This window comes from Physcomitrium patens, chromosome 24 (assembly GCF_059467195.1).
Source record: "Physcomitrium patens ecotype Gransden chromosome 24, ASM5946719v1, whole genome shotgun sequence".
Taxonomy (NCBI): Eukaryota; Viridiplantae; Streptophyta; class Bryopsida; order Funariales; family Funariaceae; genus Physcomitrium; species Physcomitrium patens.
The window spans coordinates 8,444,660-8,464,463 of NC_143433.1; the positions used below are offsets into that span (position 1 = coordinate 8,444,660).

At 34.6% G+C, this 19,804-nt stretch overlaps 1 protein-coding gene across 1 annotated transcript; it reads right to left on the reverse strand.

Moving 5' to 3' along the window:
- Window positions 1–15,246: 15,246 nt before the first annotated feature.
- Window positions 15,247–18,878, reverse strand: LOC112276853 (putative serine carboxypeptidase-like 23). The gene is made up of 6 exons (XM_024508620.3): window positions 17,782–18,878; window positions 17,445–17,648; window positions 17,162–17,254; window positions 16,429–17,053; window positions 16,184–16,289; window positions 15,247–16,080 (listed from the first exon to the last, which is right to left on the reverse strand). The coding sequence occupies exons 1-6, from the start codon at window positions 18,083–18,085 to the stop codon at window positions 15,925–15,927; spliced, it is 1,488 nt and encodes a 495-aa protein (XP_024364388.1). The 5' UTR covers window positions 18,086–18,878; the 3' UTR covers window positions 15,247–15,924.
- Window positions 18,879–19,804: the final 926 nt, after the last annotated feature.

The following is a 19,804-nucleotide window of genomic DNA, read 5'->3' on the forward strand; positions in this document are numbered from 1 at the left end:
TTCCTTTGTTCAAACACATATAGCTCTCAATAAATAACAATCATAATCTTCAAATAATTCTTCATATAATTCAATCACTCAGTACTCCAATTACATAATCGATAACTCATAAATCAATCTCTGATTTATTCCACAAACTTACTTTTCAGTATTTAAAAACTATCCATTACTCTTCAACAACAAAGAAAAACAAAAAGGTAGCACCAAGCTTAACCTCGGCTCATGACTATCACAGTCTGGCCCTCAAACTAACTTCTACAACTCCTATATACTTATTCCTTATTCTCAAATTCTAATCGTAATCATGTAATTAATCACTTTTAATAACTAAGTTAACAATCCATCCTCTTGAAGTGACCATTTTATGGACTATTAGTCTATTTTATTAATATCTTATAGAAATGAACTAATATCTATTCTACAACATCTATTAAAATCAAGATAAAAACCTGCTTTATAAAAGAAACAAGATCTAGGCAAGATAACATTCTACTTTCAATTCTTATTTGTAGCTTCTTTGTAGTTGTGATGCTAAGGAGATGAAAAACCAACAACCAATGGATTTGATTGAAGAGCCTTTATTTATTGATGTGTTGGACGAGACATTACGATTGTCACAACCTTCAAGATGACGCAATTGAGATGAAGATCCTTAAGAATGATATTTTTTTTTTTTAATAGATGGAAAGATACAACGCGTTTGGTATCATGACCTTGGAAGAGACGAACAAAGTTTGGTAATTTTATTAGAGGTAGGAATAATTCCTGACGGTGCTTCAAATATTTTATTTGAAAGAAGTTATAAAGGCCTCAATAACAATTAGATAACAGGGTGGTCTTCTTATCTTGGTATGGAATACTATTAATAGTTGAGAAGCCATATCAACCATCTTTAAAAACAACAAAGATATGAATATGTAGTAAATATAATTTGTCACATCATAGATTTCTTCAATATATGATGACCGCTCTTTGTATAACTCGTCTCTAGAAGAGGAGGTAATGTCATAGATATATGCATGTAAGCCAATAGTTACATGTATAAATAGATAGAAGTAAGTAGAAATAGGTAAAAGTAAGTTAATTCTATAATATCTTCTATGAAAGCTTCTTAGAAGCTTTATAGATGCTACTTTGACTTTATAGGTATCTTTAATTGACTTTTTAGATTTTAAACGTGGTCAACAAGATGGCCATGTGTGACACATGTTGTTAGCTTGGAGACCAAATTAATTATATAGTCCATAAATTGTCATATTACATGAAGTCTTGCTTGAGAATGCATCGGGCACGTGGTTGTGAAAGGTAAAGAAAACTATAACAAAAGGTCTAATTAGTTGATGACCTCAAAATTCTGCTCGGATGTCGGTCGGCCTCTCCTTCTCTAATCTGCTGCCAAACTTCCAGCACCGATATTACCTTTGTTCATTGTTTGATTGCTTCCAAATTTTATTTACATATAAGAAATCAAGTCTTCTACTGATAAAACTAAAAATCTCTTCAATCCAACTGATAGATTGTTAGATATTTAAGAAAACCTTATTGGTCTTCAAAATCCTAAATCCCGAGACCTTAGCTCATAAAATCTTCATATGTATCGATCTAGCCATTCGATTGACCTCAAACCTCTTATACACATTCACAACAAGCATACCAATAAGTCTCTATATTTTTATCCATAAAAATGCTACAAAATCACGAAATCCAAAAATTTGTAAACTGATTTTATTTCTCAAAGATCTAAAATCACAGAGAATATCACTCGCTTTGAAAATCCCTCAAAATCCAATATTGATCCCAAACGATACGAAATCCTCTCTCTCCAAAATCCCTCCACAAGTCTACCCCCCTATTTTTTTGCCTCATTCTTCCACCAAATTGGTCCAACCGACGAAGCTTTTTTTCCATGCAGTCCAATCTTCCCGCCTTGGACCTCCCAAATAGGTCCAACCAACAGAACACCTTATCCTCCCATGCAGTCCAATATCCTTCTGCCTTGGACTTCTCGAATTGGTCCAACCGATGGAATAGCTTATAATAGAGCCAAAGTCTCTATATTGGAATCTCATTGGATTGCCAATCGAGTCAGGTCTCATACTAGATAAGAGGCCGTAATAGGACTTGGATTGGATGTCTCCATAATTGGGTTAGATCGGCCCTTCATATCAAGCTCACTCAACGTTGGATTAGTCCTTTCTCCTTCTGTTGACTCCTATTATTGGAATTAAACAAAATATTTCATTATTGGTAAGTATGCCCCGATCGACTACGATGGGATGACAGTAATTGGCCCCTGAATATTGGCACTGGAATTGGCCGCTATTACTAACATTCAAGATGATTAAATATTAATAAAAATATTTTTTCTTTGTATTTTTACCATATAGTCATATTACAACATGACATCCACCCCTCTCTTGAACCTATGCATCCTTTGGTATGCACCAATTAACCTAGTTGTTGTTCGACTTATAATATGTTCTCCAAGTCTTCGTCCAATCTATCTTCATTATCTTTACTATCCAGATCAATTTCATCTTCTCCTTGAAAAACATCTATGTCTTCACTATAGTCTTCTATATTTATTTTTGAGTATCTTTGTTTAAATATTTTTACTTGCTTCCCTGAAATTGATATTTTTAACCTCATTCCATCTAACTCCCGTAATGAGTAAGTTGCATTATCATGAACAGTTGTTATCACATACGGTCCAAACCATCACTTAAAAAACTTTCTTGAAGTAGTGTATTGATTGTCCAAGCTACTATCATAGATCAAAACTCAATCACCTTCTTCAATTTCTTTAGGCCTCAATCGATGTTGCTTATCAAATCGCATCTTGTTTTGTAATCTTGCTCTTTTTAACCTTTTTAATGCTATTTGCACATCTTCTGATCTTTGCTTTAATTATTGAATTCTAATAGTTAAAAGTTCTTATCTTGTCAATCCATCTTCCTATGGTAGTACACTCTAAGTACCTTTTCCTCAACTGCCATAATTGGTTTTTGACCTGTCATAAGTACAATAAGCATATATCCCGTTACTGAGCTATGAATTGTTCGATCAACCCATAATGTGAATGACAAAAGTCGTGGCCATTCTCTAATCTTTCCATTATAAGCTTTAACTAATGCTTTCACAATCGGTGGATGATCACATTCACCTTTTGTATTTCCTTCCGGATTATAAGTAGTAGTCAATGATAGTTTAATTCCACATCTTTCAAAGAATTCACGAGCTTCTTATGCATTTAATTCTCCACAATCTGCAGTGATTTTTTCTACACATCCGTAGTGGCAAATAACATCTTCAAGCAAAAACCTACAAATTCCCTCCATAGACTTTGTTCTCAATGTTCTTCCTTCTACTTGATTTGATAAATCTTCACGAGCTAAGACCAAATATCTCATTTGCCATAATCTGATTGGCATAATAACCAAATCAACAACCCATTTAAAATGAATAGCTAGAGGATATGTAAGATGAAGACCATTTTGATGTTGTATATTAGAATACGCTTGACAAATTTCAAACAACTCTACAAATAAGAGCACATCTCAATACATATTTTTCCACCAATATCATTCCTTGAGCTTAGCAAAAGGTGCCCAAATTCTTCTATGCCCTGCCCATAAACTATCATGAAACTCTTTTAATAATTTTTGTTTTTCTTCCTTACTGCCTATCACTCTTTGTGGCATCCCAATTCCTTTCTTCAGTCTCTTCTATAAGAATCCTTCTTGAAGCAAAAATCCATATGCTTTCTTCTTCATTTGTTTGAATTTTTCTACAGACCAATTCCTTTGCTTAGTCAAGGTATTTAAGTAATGACCAATATTCAATAATTTTTCTTCATAAAATTCATCAAGAAATAGCTTGTCTTGTCGGTTAAGATCTGATATTGAATAGAATTTCAATCCAACGTCATCAATGTCTTCAACCATTTCGTCTTCTCTTTCGTATCTTGCTCGAGATATCATGTCTACTACCAAATTATCTTTTCCAGCAACATGCTTAAATTCTGGATTTAGTGACTTAATATAAGCAATCCATCTTAACATTGCAATATCCAGTGTCAAACAATTAGTAACCATTTCAAGGAATGGTAAGCAATCTATTTTAATTACTACTTCTGCTCCAATCAAATAATCCTTTTCAACTTTCATAGCCAAAACAACTCTCCAAAGTTTCCTTTTGACTTGTAAATATGCACGTTGACGAGTTTTTAAAATTTTAGCTCCAAATCGAACTGCAAATCTATTTCCACTTAAATCATTTTGATCCACGGTCCACCCAATAGCAATAGGACTAGTATCCACAATAAGAATTACCTACCTATTATAGACATAATCAATTCTTCTTAAAATTAGAGGTGTTATCAATAACGCCTTTAGTTTTTGTATTACTTCAGTATGCTTTCTTTTCTATTTAAATCGATAATCCTTATGTAATAATTCATACAATGGGTCCGTTATATGAGTATAATGAGGAATCCATATACGGTAAAATACACAAGCCCCTAAAAACCTGCGTACCTCTATTAAAGAGTCACATGAATCTTTCATCGTTCCAATTGCATCAACTTTACTTGGATCTGGCTTTCTTCCATAAGACCCACACAAATGTCCAACAATAAGAACTTTCTATATTCCAAATTTAGATTTTGTTCCTAATACTGTAAGACAAACTTCCTCAAGTCGAGTTAAAATCTTTTCACAATCTTGTATATGATCAACAACATATTTGTGACACCCTCCCTCATCTAAAGTTTCGTCTTTTTTTTCTTCTTTACATCCTTTGATAGAAACACCATCCAAAAAAGATATAGTTTTCTCAAGGATGAAGTCTCTTAGTACATTTTTCATCTCATTCATCATATGAGCAACTGAGTTAGTAGCACCTTGTGGGAGAGTATACATTTTAAGCAATCCAAGTGGCGTTCTCATTGTCATTAGATCTCTACTCCCATGCATAAGTTGAAATTGATCATAACCCAAATATAAATCATCCATTGAATAAATTATCTCCCTTGTAAATGCTTCTATAAACTCATCTATTAAAGGTCCTATACCTGCATTTTTTATAGTTACAACATTCATTGACTGCATATCTTGAATAAAATATAACGATCCATTTTTCTTAGGCACCGTAAACTAGCAATTAGAATACAGAGCAAAAGAAGGCTCCAAAATCTTCATTCTCATCTTTTCTTTCAGTAATTCCACCAATTTAGGTAAATGTGCCCTCGGTACTGGAATTGGCCTTAAGTTCTAAGGCACATGAGGTACTGTAAAGATAACCATAGGAGCAACAATATTAGGATCTATACATCCTATTTTCCAAGATTCAAAGGCAAACGATTTACCTCATTTAGCAAGCATTTTTTTAAAATATTTGATTTCTGCTAGAAATAAAGAACCATCACATCCAATCTTCAATTCTTCAAAAGTCTCCTTTGTAAACCGATGTCTAATATTCTTCGGATTTCTTAAATTCTCTTCTTTTGATGCTTCTTCTATTTATTCTCTAGAATCTTTTGGTAAAAATTTGGCAATAGGTTTTACTTTTTTATCTACTGTTTTATATTTTATCTCTATAATAACTTCTGGTGCTCGAAAAGATTTTAGTATAGTATAAACCTCTTTCGAATGAATTTCCACAATCTTGTCATTAACTCCTAATCCAAGAGATGTAATTAATTCCAAAGAATCTTCTAATTCATTTTCTTCATAAACACCAGAAATCCTCTCATTATCTTCTACTATCCCTAACTTGCATAATTTTCTTTCAATACTATATAATTTTTTTCTTTTTTTTCTTTTAAATTCATCAACCTACTTATACATAATATTTCGAATGTCTAAAATACCAATAAAACTAGCATCAAAGGTACCTACATCTTGCAAGAGTACCTCCTCTTTTGTACCTCCATAATCTCGCTTTATAGTGGTACTTCTCCAAAATCCTTAAATTCTCCAACAACCTTTGGCAAAGGTTTCTCCCGCAACCTATCTCGATTTTGTTCATGATTAAGAGGTACTATTAGAAATTATATAGCTTTCCTCCCATCTTCACTACGTATCCTTGTATAAACAGAACTATCATCAAGTACTTTTGTTTCTATCCATGTTTCTGTAATATAAGGTTGTCTTAAAATCAAAAGATAAGATGTTGTATCTTGAACAAAGAAATGTTGTTTTGTCGCAACATCTCCAATTTAAACTTTGATATCTGGACAAGCTCCATATAATTCACCTCGTGTCTTATTAGCTGCTTGTATTACCCATCCATGTCCTATATCAATTGGCCATTTTTGCCTCTTATAAAGATCCTTAGACATAAGATTGATTTCAGAACCATGATCAACCAAAGCAACAATTGGTTCTTCTATATCTCCTACCTTCACCAATACTTCAGTAGTTGCCCTTGTCCAATGCTTTTGAGTATAATGGCTTGAAGCTTTCATGTCTTTATCACTATAATCTTCAAAACGTACTCGTTGATTATACCAATCTTTTTTTTTTTTGAATGCTTGTAACCATTATCAACCTCTTTGTCATCTTTATATATTCTTACGTCAATAGTATGACTCATTCCAGCTTCATCTATTAGTTGTCTCTTTCGCTTAATGTTGTCAATGATAATATCATGAAACTCCTTCTTTGCAATTCCAAAATTTCTTTCAATGTGAATTCCACCTTAGCATTTAATATACGTTCTTCTAATACCCCTTTTAAATTTGTTGCTGCTTCAATGTTAGAAAGTAGCTTATAAGCAATTGATTTACCCTTATCTTTTGGCTCCTTTATTTTTTCTTCCAATGATGCTGAAGTGTCACTTATAGGTAATTCTTGTGAATTTGCCTCCCGAGCCTTGTCTCCCCAAGATCGCCTCTTAGAAGAACTTTCTTCTCTCGTATCATCAAAATTTCTTCGTCTCTTTTCTTCCATCAAGGCTTTGTGTTGGCTCTTAGCAATATATATATGAACTGAAAGAGACTCAACAAGATCTTTTCACCCTGTTGTGCTTCATATTGTAGCTACACTCCTCAACAATGTATTTCAAGGCATTTTTCCTTCTTACATAGTAGAAATGGCAGAAGCCCAAAATCCACTAGTTTCAATACTTCTACCAAAGTCATCATCTACTCTAGCACCATAACTTGCACTCTCACGTGCTGCTATTTCATGCACTTTTAAGTAATCTTGAATCAATGCTCTCATACCTCCCTTGCCAAAATTGGTTTGAAAGAGATCCTTTGTATCCTTTAATGCAATCTTTCCATCTTTTCAGTAAATAACTCCTTGCAATACCATATTATTAAATTTATTGCAATCCTTCCTAATATGTGAAGCGTCATTATACCAAATACATCTTTATACATACCCTTGTTTTGAAACATTCTTCAAATTATTTGTAGAAGTATTTTCTTCAAGTCTTGTCAATTTGATTTTAAGATCTCGTATTCCTTGTATAATTTCTTCCATCTCCATATCTCCTTTCTTTGGTAAAGATGTTGAAGGTTGAATAGCAGGCATCGTTGGTCGTATTGTATGTACTTGAATTTTAGGTGCTTATACTACTTTTGAAATATTACTCCTATCCTTCCTCTTTTCTCTTTTTGCAAGCAAACCCACCACACTTTCAATATTTTTCCACTTTGTTGTCAATCCTTCATCTTTTTTTGTATCTTCAAGAAGTAACTCCAATTTTTCTTGTAATTCTCCATCAGCAGCTTGGAGAAATAATTCAACCTTGTTCGGCTCTAATGTCAATTTTTCTACCTTCAATAATTGAGAGTACTGCCTCTCAAACTCGCTTAATAGCTCGGTTGCTTGTAAATTCTTATTAGGCCGCTTAATCCATTCTAGAAATAGTTTCTTAGTAACAGGATCAGTGTCCTCCAAGAAATATTCATCTTTTAATGCATGCGAAAAAATCTCCTATGAATTTCCATAATCATCCATAATCGATGTAATATGTTTTCTTATCTCTGGTATCATGGCAAGTCCAAATAATTCAACCATATTCTTCTCAAAAACCCGATTTAATTCCATTTCTTGAACATAACATCTTAAATACCTTGAAATATCTCTTCCATCAAATTGATCAATTTTATTGACCATTGCTTGCAATGCTTTGGTTGCTAAAGCTTCCTTACGATTATTGCTTTATTGTTGCTGCATAGATAATGATAAGGCTTGAAACATACTAGCAATGGAAGGATCCATGCACACACCTTGTCCTTTAGAAGAAACTCCACTAGAAACTCTTTCAAAATTTTTAATCTCGTTTTCCATAATAATAAGAATGAATATAAATAAATTCTAATACCTCATACCTCAAGCTTTCACGTCGGGTTCACCACTTATGTCATATTACATGAAGTCTTAATTGAGAATGCATCGGGCATCTGGCTATGACAGGTAAAAGAAAATTGTAACAAAAGGTCTAATTAGTTGATGACCTCAAAATTCCGCTCGGATGTTAGCCGGCCTCTCCTTCTCTAATCTGATGCCAAACTTTCAGTACTGATATTACCTTTTTTTACTGTTCAATTGCTTCCAAATTTTATTTACATATAGGAAATCAAGTCTTTTACTGATAAAACCAAAAATCTCTTCAATCCAACTAGCAGATTGCTAGATATCTAAGAAAACCTTATTAGTCTTCAAAACCCTAAATCTCGAGATCTTAGCTCACAAAACCTTCATATGTATCGATCTAGTCATTCGATTGATCTCAAACCTCTTATACACATTCACAACAAGCATACCAATAAGTTTCTAAATTTTTATCCATAAAAATGCTACAAAATCACGAAATCCAAAAATTTATAAATCGGTTTTATTTCTCAAAGATCTAAAATCACAGAGAACATCACTCGCTTTGAAAATCCCTCAAAATCCAATACTGATCCCAAATGACATAAAATCCTCTCTCCCTAAAATTCCTCCGCAAGTCTGTCCATCTATTCTTCTGCCTTAGTCTTCTTCCAAATTGGTCCAACCGATGGAGATTTTTTCCCATGCGATCCAATCCTCCCACCTTGGACCTCCTAAATAGGTCCAATCGATGGAATAGCTTATCTTCCCATGCGGTCCAATATCTTCCCGCCTTGGACTTCTCGAATTGGTCTAGCCGACGGAATAGCTTACAATGAAGCCGAAGTCTCTATATTGAAATCTCATTGGATTGCCAATCAAGTTAGGTCTCATATTGGATAAGAGGCCGTAATAGGACCTGGGTTGGACATCTCCATAATTGGGTCAGATCGACCCTTCATATCAAGCTCACTCAACGTCGGATTAGTCCTTTCTCCTTCTACTGACTCTTGTTATTGGAATTAAATGAAGCATTTCATTACTAGTAAGTATGTCGCGATTGACTGCGACAGGATGACAATAACTGACCCGTGAATATTGGCACTGAAATTGGCCGCTATTACTAACATTCAAGATGACTAAATATTAATAAAAATATTTTTTCTTTGTATTTTCACCATATAGTCGTGTTACAACATGACAACATAGAAAAACTTTCCTTGAAAGTCAAGGCATGTGTCTTATAAAGTCAACACATATTAGAGGTCCTATAAGACATTGCCACATAGCCCCTAGTTAGATAGTATATATAGAGATATGAGTGAAGCCCTCTTCACTCTTATCAACTCCTTTTTTGCTTCTAGTTTAGTTTCAAGAGTCTCAGTTTTCTTGTCTTTTAGTAATAAGTCTTTCTAGTTTTTTTTAATATATGTACTTCCTTATTTCTATGTTGTCATTCTTTCTTTTACAAGGATTTTATTGATTTATGCATCATCTTGTAGTTCATGTCCTTGACACCTAATCAACCAATTTCTCTACAGTTTACTATATGAGATTAAAAAAATTGATGTTCATTTTAATTGATCCTCAAACATTGAATCAATCAATTGATTTTATACTGAAGTATAACAATTAGCTTTTTGAGTTTTAATCTAAAAATTATGCAAGACAACCTCCATACTATTATAATTCAATGACAACATTAATGTACTCTCAATCTAAACATCTGAAAGTAAAAAACATGCAAATTGATGCAGTACATTTTAAACTTCTTACTAAATAAGAAAAGACCCATTATCATGAAGAAGGATTGTGTTTATATTATAAAAAAGCTAAATACACTCTTCAACATTGTCTAAAGAAACAATGCCATAATAAAATGGAGTACAATTGTCAAAGTTGAAAAAATGCCAAAAAACATTTTTTTTCAACTACAATAGGGACCATACAAATAGAATCTTGTACAAATGAAGGTCCTATCTTCTTTTCAAAACTCTCTCTTTATTTTACAATAGATTTGCATTTAGGACCTAATAATCACAAAGCCTTTATATTAATAGATTCAAAAGTCTTAACTTATTTCTTAGATGAAGAATTTATTAAAAGCCATAGAATATCATTACTACAAAAAACTAAACCTGTATATGTAGAAGTCATAAATGGCCATCTGTTATCTTTTGAAGATATTACTTATAAAAAAATTTCTATATATGTAGCAATAAATGGTCATAATAGTTGCATAATTTTTAATATAATTAGATCTCCTTCTAATCCGATCATTTTAGATTTATCATGGTTAGAAAAGTATAATCCTCTGATAGATTGGATTTTTTGTAAACTTAATTTTTTCCATAGCACTATTAAGAGTTTTATAAAAAGTAATGAGTCTAGTATAGCCAAATCCATACTCATAGGTGCAAAAGCTTTCTTGTATGCAGAAAAAGAAAGATCGCCTTTTATTATTTATGCTATATCCATTTTTTAATTATGGAAGGACTTTAAGTGGTATTTTAAATTGATGTCAATATTTTTAAGATATTTTTAAGAAGAAGAATGCAGATATTCTCTTGGAGCATCATCCATATGATTGTTCAATTGACCTTAAAGAAAGAAATTAGCCATTATTTGGTTCAATCTGTAGTTTATCACAAAATGAGTTGGCTAAACTCAAGAAGTACATTGACAAGAACTTTTCCAAGAATTCCATAAAATCTTTATGATTCTATCAAAATCCTCATCAAAAAAATTATCTCTTAACCTCTCTTTAAAGTCACTCCATGCCTCTAAATTATCTTTATACAAATTCTTTACTTTCTTTTTAATTTCAAGAATGCATGCCAATTTAAAACTAAGGATATAATAAGACTTTGGAACTTAATGTACATCCATTTTTTTGACATATGCTCAAAGAAACTTAGTTATCTTCTTCCCATTGAACCTCCTATGCTTCTTGACTATGCTTTGCAATGCCTTTGTCACCCCCTTTTTATTTAATTGTATCTTTTTCTGTCTTTTTATGAACATGTTCAAAGCCAAGAACAAATCATTGGCATTTGTTCTTCCAATGCTACTTGCACCAACCCCTCCAAAATCATCCATCATCTTCAAATATAAAAAATCTCTCACTTTCTCCCTTTTAATTCTTGAATTCATTCTCATGCTCTAAGCTTGTACTTTAGCTCCATAATTATCTTGAAAATACTTTTAATAGAAGCATTAAATTTCTATCAAGAAGGCAAGCCTCTTGTGATCAAGAAGGCAATCCTCTTGTGATCAAGAAGGCAATCCTCTTATGATCAAGAAGACAATCTACTTGTGATCAAAGAAAAACATGAGGTCTTTGATCACAAGTAGATTACAAGAAAGAACAAAGTTTTTTCAAATGAAATAAAATATAAAGGTCAGTCCAAAGGCTAGGTAAAATTTATAGATTAATTTCTTTCTTGTATTAGGATGCACTGAACTCCTAATTCTAATTTCAAATCCATACCCCTTTTTACTAAAATATCTATAACTCACTTTTACTAATTCAATTTAGACAAATTTTATCTCATTGAGAATAATAAAAAAAAAAAAAAAAAAAAAAAAAAATCCAATGAATTGTATAAAAAATCCCAAACCAGTCTTGAAATTTGCTGCCTAAAAACTCTAGCAATCCCTTCATATAAATTTTCTTGGATTTCCAACATCATAGCTCCATTTCTTGCATATTATAGCTTCTTAGAAAGCTCACAATTAAATCTAGATTATTTCTAAATATAAATACAAAAAAATAAAAATGTAAGAAGTGGCATAAAAAAACCTAAATTAGTATTGAATCTCTTCTCTCAAAAACTCTAGCAATCTCCTTTCCACAAACTTACTTGGATCTCCCTCCTCATAGCTCCATTTCTTGTATCCTATGGCTTGTTAGAAAGCTCACAAGTAGATCTAGCTTCTCTCTAAATATCAATACAAAAAGATAAAAATGTAAGAAGTGGCATAGAAAAATCCGAACTAGTGTTGAATCTCTCTTCTCAAAAATTCCAGCAAAAAAAAAAAAAAAAAAAAAAAATCTCCACTTGATTCCAAAACCTTTGTCCTAACCTTCTTCCAATATCCACCTTGAATCACTATATGATTGGATATCTATTCTAAAAGATAATACCTTGAAGTTCAAATAATCTATTCAAGCTAAGAATTTCTTATTCTAAATGCCATTCAAATTTGCAAATATATTAGCATTATATTCCCTCTCTCCTACCAATAAAATTAATTACCTTCTAAAGAACTTGGATGCACTTAAATTAAATGTATCTCGACATTGCTTGGGTATTGGCCGACTTCCTTGTTTAATCTTGATATTAATCTTCATATGCCAAAATCTATTAATTATATCATTAAATATCTTTTAAAAATTATATATAGGTTGGAAATCAAGTCTACTACCTACATATACAAATTTTACCTCAGCCTAATAAGTAAATTGCTAAAAATCTCAAAAATTCTCACTAACCTTCAAAATCCTATTTTTGAGACCCTAATCTATTTGAACTTCAATAATCTTCAATCTAATTATTTGATCATGCTTAAATTTTTAGCATGCAATAAAAACATCTATTATCACAAACTTACAAATTTTTACTTGTAGATCCACTATCAAACTTACAAAAAATTTCCAAATTTAAATCCTTTATTAATTTTATAAAACAAGATTTTTCAAAAACAATTTTGACTTTAGAAAGCTTTTACAAAGTAATTACAAAATTAAATTTCCCAAAACCAATGTTCAAAAAAACCTTACAAAGTCTTCTCTCAAATTCCAATCTTTGATTTGCAAAAGAATCCAAAAATTGTCACAGAATCATGGTTTTATGCCTTAAGGTCTAATTTTGATCTAGGTTGATAACCAATCTTCTCTGGATATCAATTTTTAGTAATTTGAGGTAATTTTTATTTTAATCAACTCTTGACTTCTTCTTACATATACTTATATTCTTTATTTTTTAATCTACCTTATTTTATCTTATTTATGGCTCTATAAAGTAATTAAAATCTATTTTTATAAAAAATAGTTATAATACTAATAAATTTTACTATCTACCTATCATTTATCTATGTTTTTTATTATATATTTTTAATTAGATTCTACTATAATAAAAAAAAAAAATCTTTTTTTATCTAATATTTATATTATTATATTATAATGTGGATTTTATAATATATATTTCAATATTAAACCTTCACATCATATCTATATATTCCAAATTTTAGGAGTTTTTTTTTGGATAGATATGATAACAACTTTAAATATTACTATAGGATTTTTCTATTGATTGATTTGGAACTATTTTTTTATTTTTTTATAGAAATTATGATTTAAATATTATATAATTATATAATCTAGGAATAGAGATGCATGATATTGAATTCATTCCTTTCTATATTAGAATATGATAAGAATTTTAATGATTCTTTATAGTACTTGTGAAAGCACATTTTTTTTTATCCATCAAGTATATATGATACTTATTTTTTTTAAATATCTAACATTGTCAAAAATGTAATATGACTAATATATGAAAGAGTGAAGAAAATATTATATTTTAGAAGATCTTATTTCAAAATATTATAGAAAATTATCTTATAAATATAAATAATAGTCAAAGGATAATAAATAAAAAGTGCTAATATTTGCACTTTGCAAAACCATTTTGCAAAGTGGACTTCTACTTACTTTGAAAAACCATAAATAAGGCAAAACAAGGTAGATTAGAAAAATAAAGAATATAGGCATATGTAAGGAAAAGTTAAGAATGTATTTTAGCAAAAATTACAAAGGAAGACAAAAATTGATACTTAGAGAGGACCAATTGTTAATTTGGATCTAAATCAGACTTAAAGATACAAAATCGTGTACATGTAGTAATTCTAGGATTCTTTTGCAAATTAAACAAGTTATTTTTTGAATGGATTGAATGGATTAAAATTATTTGTATATCAAAGCTTATTCTTTAGAATATAGTGCTAGTATAACATTGATACAATTTATGGAAGTTGATGCAAATATAGGATACATTCTTTAGAAGTAAGGTCATAGTATTGCGTGGTGATTTTTATAATTTTTTTTTTTTTTTTTTTTTTTTTTTAAGCAATTAAAGTTCTATTGATGGATTCTTTTTATTTATTTTTTCTTGTCAATTACTAAAAAATTTAGGTTATTGAAAAGTATGAATTAGAAAGTATTTCTTCCATCTTGATTGTTTTCAAAATATATATTTTGCATTGGCAATAGATTGAAATCATCATTCAGCCAAAAAAGAAGTAATGTTCAAGATGATGTTCGTATGGCTAATACTAAGATTGGTTTCTTTTAAAGAATTATAGTTTGTAAATTCCTTAAAGTCCTTATTAACATCTTCTTTAATTTACACATGTATTTTTATAAAGCCATCTATGTAGATAATAGAAGTATATCAACTACAACAAATATTCTTTTAAATAACATTAATAAATTCATTGCATTCTAAACCTGAACTTAAAAACATAGCTTACTATCAACAAATACAATTCTAATATAAGACAATAAAACAATGACTTATAGATTAGAATTCCTAATATACTTACACTGCCAAGTATGTTGTCTCATAAGTTGGCACTAAAATACAATGTCTAAGATATCTTTTGCAAAATATAAATGTGTTCGCTAATCTTTGTACAATTGCACATGCATGATTATTATCCATCTCAAATGTACATCAATTGTTGCAAAGTTTATTAGAGATGCACATACAAGTAAAATAGTCAACATTCCTTAAATATCAACTTCTTCTTAAGAAAACAAATACCTTACTATCTTCTTACAATGTCAATTTCCAATTCAATTGGCATTTGCAATAACTATAAACAAAGTACATGATGAGATACAAGTTGCACATTTAGATTTTGCAAAGGATATCTTATTACATGATGAGATACAAGTTCTTCCCTTGATAGACATTACTCGGCTTTACACAAGAGCATAGAACAAGGCCACAAAACCGTGTTCAATCCAACACTTTTACCATGCCACCAAAAATGGTGGATCTACAGTAATAAAAATAACTGTAGATGCTACCGATTCAGGGCATGACCAAGACCTACGAAGGGACCACATTCACCACCACCACCAAGTTTGATACTCTTCAATGGAGAAACAAAAGCATCGAAAAACACAGAAAAACCTCAAAAAAACAAAAAAAAACGTCATTGGAGATCTGGACCAGAACTTCTGCTCTTGCGTTTTGCCGCAGATCTTCGTTCAGGTGCGCATGCGGATGAGGTTGGAATTAGCATTTGTTTGCGTTGAATTAGCAGGGGCGAGTTTTTGGTCCCTTGTAGTGGTCACCTCGTAGATCACGACCGTGGCAATGGCACCGAATATCGATGCCGTTGCGGAGAACACAAAACAGCCCCACGCAGATTGTGGTGGTGAGAGAGGGAGTTCTACGAGAGGACGTCCCCCTTTGTTTTCTTCCACAACGTGAAGACTTTGGGATGATCTAGGTGAGAGTTAAGCTGTTAGAAATAATGCGTTTTGGTTCCACTGTGGCCACCACATGGGCTGCGGTGGGTTGCAGGTTTATGGGTATGGTGTCCTTGGCAAGAGTGATTGGTTTAGAAAAGCGCTGAATACTTGCAGGAACTCTTCGGGTCTCAGCAACGGCACTTCATGTCCGGCTCCGCGAACTGTCACCAGTGTCAGGTTTCCTTCGTATACGATCACTCGACCTCCTACCTGCGAATACAACCATGGAAGTCTTGCACAATTAGTGGAGAATTCCAAAGAGGAGGTTCAAAAACTCGAGAGTCGTGTTTAGGGGTAGATGAATCCCAATTACCTGCAGGTTGTGGTACCAAGAGTACCATGGAACGACTACGGGCAGATTCAAGGAGCTCAAGGCGTATCTGGTGCCGGTCACCGGAACAACGCTATCGGCGTCCCCACTAATGATGCACACAAGACCCACAGGTTATTTTCAGTTCCTCTTCAGTGAATGCACAACATAGAACACAAAATCTCAAGGGGGACGTGGTTTCGGCACACGGAGAGAGATCTAGATGCAGGGAAGTTGAGCAAAAGCACCTGAACACCCATAACTGCAAGCCAGCTTCGAGAAGCTCCTGGTAGATGGGCAGCACAGTGGTCGCCGAGTCCTTCCAGTTAAGAAACAAGGGATCACTGCAGCCAACCCATGGATATGGAATTCCCGTCGTATTCGCGTGCATCGCCTTCTGCACGTCCGGCCTGTTGAAGTAGATCAACGAGTAATCATACGTGCAAGGGTCGTATTCCTCCCTACGGAAGTGGCCCAGAACCGGATTGAACAGCTTCTTGTGAGGAGTGTGAAGAGGGTGATGGCCGGTGAAATTCCCACCGAAGGTCGTGTTGGAGGTGCACGCCGGTGCGTACACCGAGTAAGGGTCGATCTCGCCTTGCTCTTCGTCGGCATTGTAGTACAAAAGCTTCACGCACGCGTCGGAGAGAGTGGCATTCTTGCGTTGGAAGTTGCACACGACCTTGATCTTGGCGTAGAGTTGGTCGCTGATCATGGCGTGGTAGTAGAGGAAGTCGATGTACCCCCAGTTGTCGCTGTAGGTGTCGATCACAGGATTGCCCACCATAAAGCCCTTGAAATTGATCTTGTCAGCATCAGGGAGGTTTTTGTTGTTCTCGTAGATTAGCTTGGAGAGCTCGGGGACATAATACCCTGCTCTCACAAATCACTTCATTAGGATGTGGTCAACATTTTCCTGACACGCAGTAGGTGTTTTTTTGCGGCAGTCAAACGACTTGAGGAGGAACAGAAGCTGCGTACCAGCATAGCTTTCCCCCGAGAGATAGAAGTCGCGTCCTTTGTACTGGGGGAATCGCTTCATCCAGTTCGTCACGAAAGCATAGTTATCATATGCTGAACAAGCCGAGAAAACTAGATTTAGATATCCACAGCTCAGTTTCCTCGCGCATGATTGCGACCCGTAAAGAACATAATATATATATATATATCGCATTAATTGGAGCCTGTTGGTTTCGAAATTAGTAAGCATGGGCTAAAAGTTGGTCAGTCTGACTTGTTCAAACACTTTTCGGGATTTCAGTACCTGTGCGATTATCGCCAGATGTGTAGAGATCGTTGCTGGTGTTGGTGTAGGAGAAGCCCACCCCAGCGGGAGATTCGACGAAGACTATGTTGGCAACTTTGTTTCCAGCATTGGGATTGAGCCGGAGTGTTTCACCTCCCTCGTTGATGAAGAATGGACCGAGCTCCTCTCCAAATCCATATGCAATTGAAGAGCACCCTGGGCCTGCAGCATCGCGACAACCATTCAATGATCGGCAGACAGCGAATAAAATCTAGCACACGTTCATGGGTTAGATCCAGAAGCCTGCGAGAGAATTGTAAAAGTGAGGATTGACATGATGGACTGGCATACATACCTCCGTTGTGCCAGATGACGAGAGGCTTATTCTCTGGCTCTTCGGCAGCCTCTACGAAGAAATAGTAGTGCGCCCTGCCAGCTTGCTCATTCACTGTGATATACCCTGCGTACATGGCAAATTCCACTGGCGGTTGCCCCGGCAGTGCATCGATCCGATCGGCTTCCTGAGCTGCCTTCCATGAATCCGTTCCCAAGGTGGCTCTGCGGATTGAATCTGCCTTTTTGAAGGCGAGAATCGGGGATGCGAGAGCCAAGTATAGCACCGCCAGCAGCGGGAAAATTACGAAACCTCTCAAACACATCTTGGATGTTGAAGCAATTTCTACAGCACCTATACAGCACTCGTAATTGCAAATTCTGTGATTCTCTCCGCGTTGCACTGACAGAGATACGGAAGGCAGAGCGCCGATTTCACGTGGAGCACGCAGTGATTGTTTCAGCAGTCCCTGCAGTTTAGAATTATACCTCGTTCGAATCCGCGACTTGAGCTCAATCGACTCGCATTACGGATACGAGTAGATGCTCAATACCGACATCCCCATCGCAAGATTTCAATTACTACTCTGCGAGTAGAAAAATCCCCTCTCATCCACTTCGCACGAACCCCCCAACATGCAAATACTCAGACGGGGCTCAAATTTTGAGAAGATACAAGCCAATCGGGGCGTGGTAGCGCCTTCTCGATGTGTAAGAGCCCAGCGGGATCACGCGATGCAATCAAATGAAGGATTCGGGGTAGAATTTGAACCTTGACGACCCGGTCCAGTGACGAGTCGACCACGGTAACATACAGCGTGGATTCAGCCTTTGGGTGTCCCAAAACAAAGCTCTAAGGACTGCTGCAGTAGTTTTTAATTCCTTCGTAAAAACAGAAAAAGAAAAAAAAGGTGAGGATGAGTAAGCAGAATTAGAAGCAGAATTAGAATTTTCGCGGTGAGCCACTGAGTCCGCCAAACTGCTGGCCAACAAGATTCTCATCGCTGCGCTGCGGTCGTGCGGTCAAAGGCAGATGAGCCAGGTTGAAAAGTGCACCAAAGTGGCCGAGTGTGCAACGCACCCAGTTTCCAAATGGAAACTGCGAATACGTCGCGGCACTTAGAAAACTCCATTTTATTGCTCAAGCATGCATACAAACTATATTCTGATGAACCTTGTGTTGGTTGAAAGGAGACGCAACGGAAATCCAGCTACAATTGGCCCCACATTTCTTCTTTCCTTACTTTTTGTTTTTTTTTTTTTTTTTTTTTTTTTTTTTTTTGCTCTTTTCCTCTTTTTGTTTTTGCCACCTTCGTTGATTGCACCCCACCAGTGGCAGGTAATTCCTTGCTGTGGCGTGGAGGCTGCATTCACTCACAACGCCGCAGAGCACCCCGTCCTCATAGCCCACTATCCTCATGCCGCTACCAGATTTCGGGAGAAAAATCATCAAAAATCAAAAGTTCATAAAAAATTAGAACAGTTTGCTAATGACGACAATCAGTGCTGAATGATTGAACATTCCAGTTCACAGATGAGTAGAACTTATGTGTGTGTGGTTTTCCAAGCTGTGTGTGTGTGTGTGCGCATGGTGCAGGTGATGGTAGCAGTCGAGCATTGCTTGCTTGCTTGCATAGTTTTGCTAGACGATGTGAAGGGTGTCGGTGAGCGCCGCTTTTTCGTCTTGGGAGTTGCTCCCACTCAACCCAATTCCCACACAACTGCCGAATGAGTGAACGAAAGCATGAAAGAATGAAGGAATGAGTTTTTATTATTGTGGTTGGTGTGTGAATGAGTTAGCGTGAGGTTGTGTGCTGATGATGATGCTGCTTTGCTGTTGTATTAGGTCAACAACTGCAACGTTGTTGAGTGAACTGATTCGATCCCTCCACAGCAGGTTTCATTCCCCACATATCCCACTTTGTTTTTACTATTACAATCTTCTTTTCTTGGTGTTTTTTTTCAGTTGGGGGTGGAAAGCGGTGGTGTTAGAAAGGACGTTGTGAATTGGAAAGGTGAGGCCCTTTATTTGTTTGTGGAATTTT

What these genes read in the sequence shown, in the direction of transcription:
- LOC112276853 (XM_024508620.3), bottom strand. Translation starts at nt 18,085, where the DNA reads ATGTGTTTGAGAGGTTTCGTAATTTTCCCGCTGCTGGCGGTGCTATAC. An exon ending in CGTCATCTGGCACAACGGAG is followed by an intron (nt 17,649 to 17,781) that starts GTATGTATGCCA and finishes GCGATGCTGCAG; the next exon opens with GCCCAGGGTGCTCTTCAATT. An exon ending in ATCTGGCGATAATCGCACAG is followed by an intron (nt 17,255 to 17,444) that starts GTACTGAAATCC and finishes CGGCTTGTTCAG; the next exon opens with CATATGATAACTATGCTTTC.